General features: G+C 52.8%; 1 protein-coding gene across 1 annotated transcript in view; it reads left to right on the top strand.

Annotated features, from left to right (window-relative positions):
- The first annotated feature begins 990 nt into the window (after window positions 1-990).
- The window catches only part of PSMD9 (proteasome 26S subunit, non-ATPase 9), a 21356-nt gene continuing 20673 nt past the window's right edge, over window positions 991-1673 (top strand). Inside the window, exon 1 of the mRNA XM_032431482.1 lies at window positions 991-1256. Within this exon, the coding sequence (XP_032287373.1) occupies window positions 1119-1256 (138 nt within the window). The 5' untranslated portion in view covers window positions 991-1118. The remainder of the gene's footprint in view (window positions 1257-1673) is intronic.

Consider the following 1673-nt stretch of genomic DNA (forward strand, 5'->3'; position numbering starts at 1 on the left):
AGGCACTTAGAACAGTGTCTGGCACGTTGTAAGGATTTGATAAATTATTATCATCACTATGTTTGCAAAAATTTATAGAGGCCTTAATATGTAAGAGGCACTGAGTCGTAACTCAATTCTTTACCTTTCCAGTTCCTGGGACAGTGTACGACATAGAGGAGACAGTCAATAAATATTTGTTGGCAAAATGACAGCTCTGAGATATATTGCTATCAATATCCAACCATTTTATAGATGAGGAAACAGGCTCAGAGCAGTGAAGTAATTTACCTAGGGTCATGTACGTTACAGTAAGTGGCAAGAACCAGACTTGAACCTAAGCTTGTAGGGTCTGTAAAATGGGGGATAAGGAGGGGCATCTGGCTGGCTAGGCCAGTGGAGCATGTGACTCTTGATCTCGGGACTTCCAAGTTCCAGCCCCGCGTTGGGTTTGGAGATTACTTAAAAGTAATAAAATCTTAGAGTGCCTGGGTGGCTCAGTCGGTTGAGCATCTGACTGTTGATATCCGCTCAGGTCATGATGTCAAGGTCATGAGATGGATCCCCCCCCCCCTCCCCCGTTTCGGGCGTGGGGCATCCTTAGGATTCTCTCTCTCCCTCTGCCCCTCCCCACCTCCCGCGTGCACACTCTCTCTCTAAAAAATAATAATAATATTAATAATAATTTTAAAAAATAACATCTTTAAAAAAATGGGGGGTAAGGAATCTGAATGTGTTTTGTTAACTCTCAAGGGCTGGGTAGATGTGAAGAGCTGAACTGGAGCGCCCCGCACAGTGCTTTGGCAAAAACATGTGGTAGGCACTCAATAGATGTCTGCTGAATGAATGTGAAAGCGAACGGGTCATCGAGGGAGAGATCATCTTGTTCTGGCTGGTGAGGGACCTGGAACCCATTCCTCCCCATACCGGCCTTCCCCAGTCACCAGAAGATTCCCCAGTTGCAGCAGGGTGTGGCTTCCGGAGACCCCGCCCCCAAACCCCGCCCCTCCCTTCAACCGCGGCTCGCGGATGGCGAGGAATTTTGGCTCGCGGGCGAACCCGTAGCCGCAGTCTCCTCGGGCGTCCGCATCCAGGAAGCCGGGAAGCCTGGTGTCCAGGACCCCGCGCGGAGGTCCACGATGTCGGAGGGCGAAACTAGACAGAGCGAAGACTCCCCGCAGGCCGGCGCGGTGACAGTCAGCGACGTGCAGGAGCTCATACGGCGCAAGGAGGAGATCGAGGCGCAGATCAAAGCCAATTATGACGTGCTGGAGAGCGTGAGTGTGGGCTCGGGGCTCCCGGGCGGGCGTGGGGGGAGCCCAGGCCCTCCTGACCTGGGAGGATTGGGAGGCCGGGGCGGTCTGCGTTTGAGCTCTTCGCAGTGGCGCTCTCCCTCCCCGGGAGGCCCAAAGCGCGGCAACTGCGGCCTCTGTCGGCGGCAGGCAGGAGGCAACTGAGAGCAATGGGTGTTGGTATACAGCAAGCGTTTATGGAGCCCTTACCGTGTGCCGGGCGCTGTTTTATTTTTTATTTTTATTTTTATTTTTTTTTAAAGATTTTATTTATTTGACACAGAGAGAGAGAGATCACAAGTAGGCAGACAGGCAGGCAGAGGGAGAGGGAGAAGCAGGCTCCCCGCTGAGCACAGAGCCCGATGTGGGGCTCGATCCCAGGACCCTGGGATCATGACCTAC

Source organism: Phoca vitulina, unplaced genomic scaffold (assembly GCF_004348235.1).
Source record: "Phoca vitulina isolate PV1807 unplaced genomic scaffold, GSC_HSeal_1.0 scaffold46, whole genome shotgun sequence".
Taxonomy (NCBI): Eukaryota; Metazoa; Chordata; class Mammalia; order Carnivora; family Phocidae; genus Phoca; species Phoca vitulina.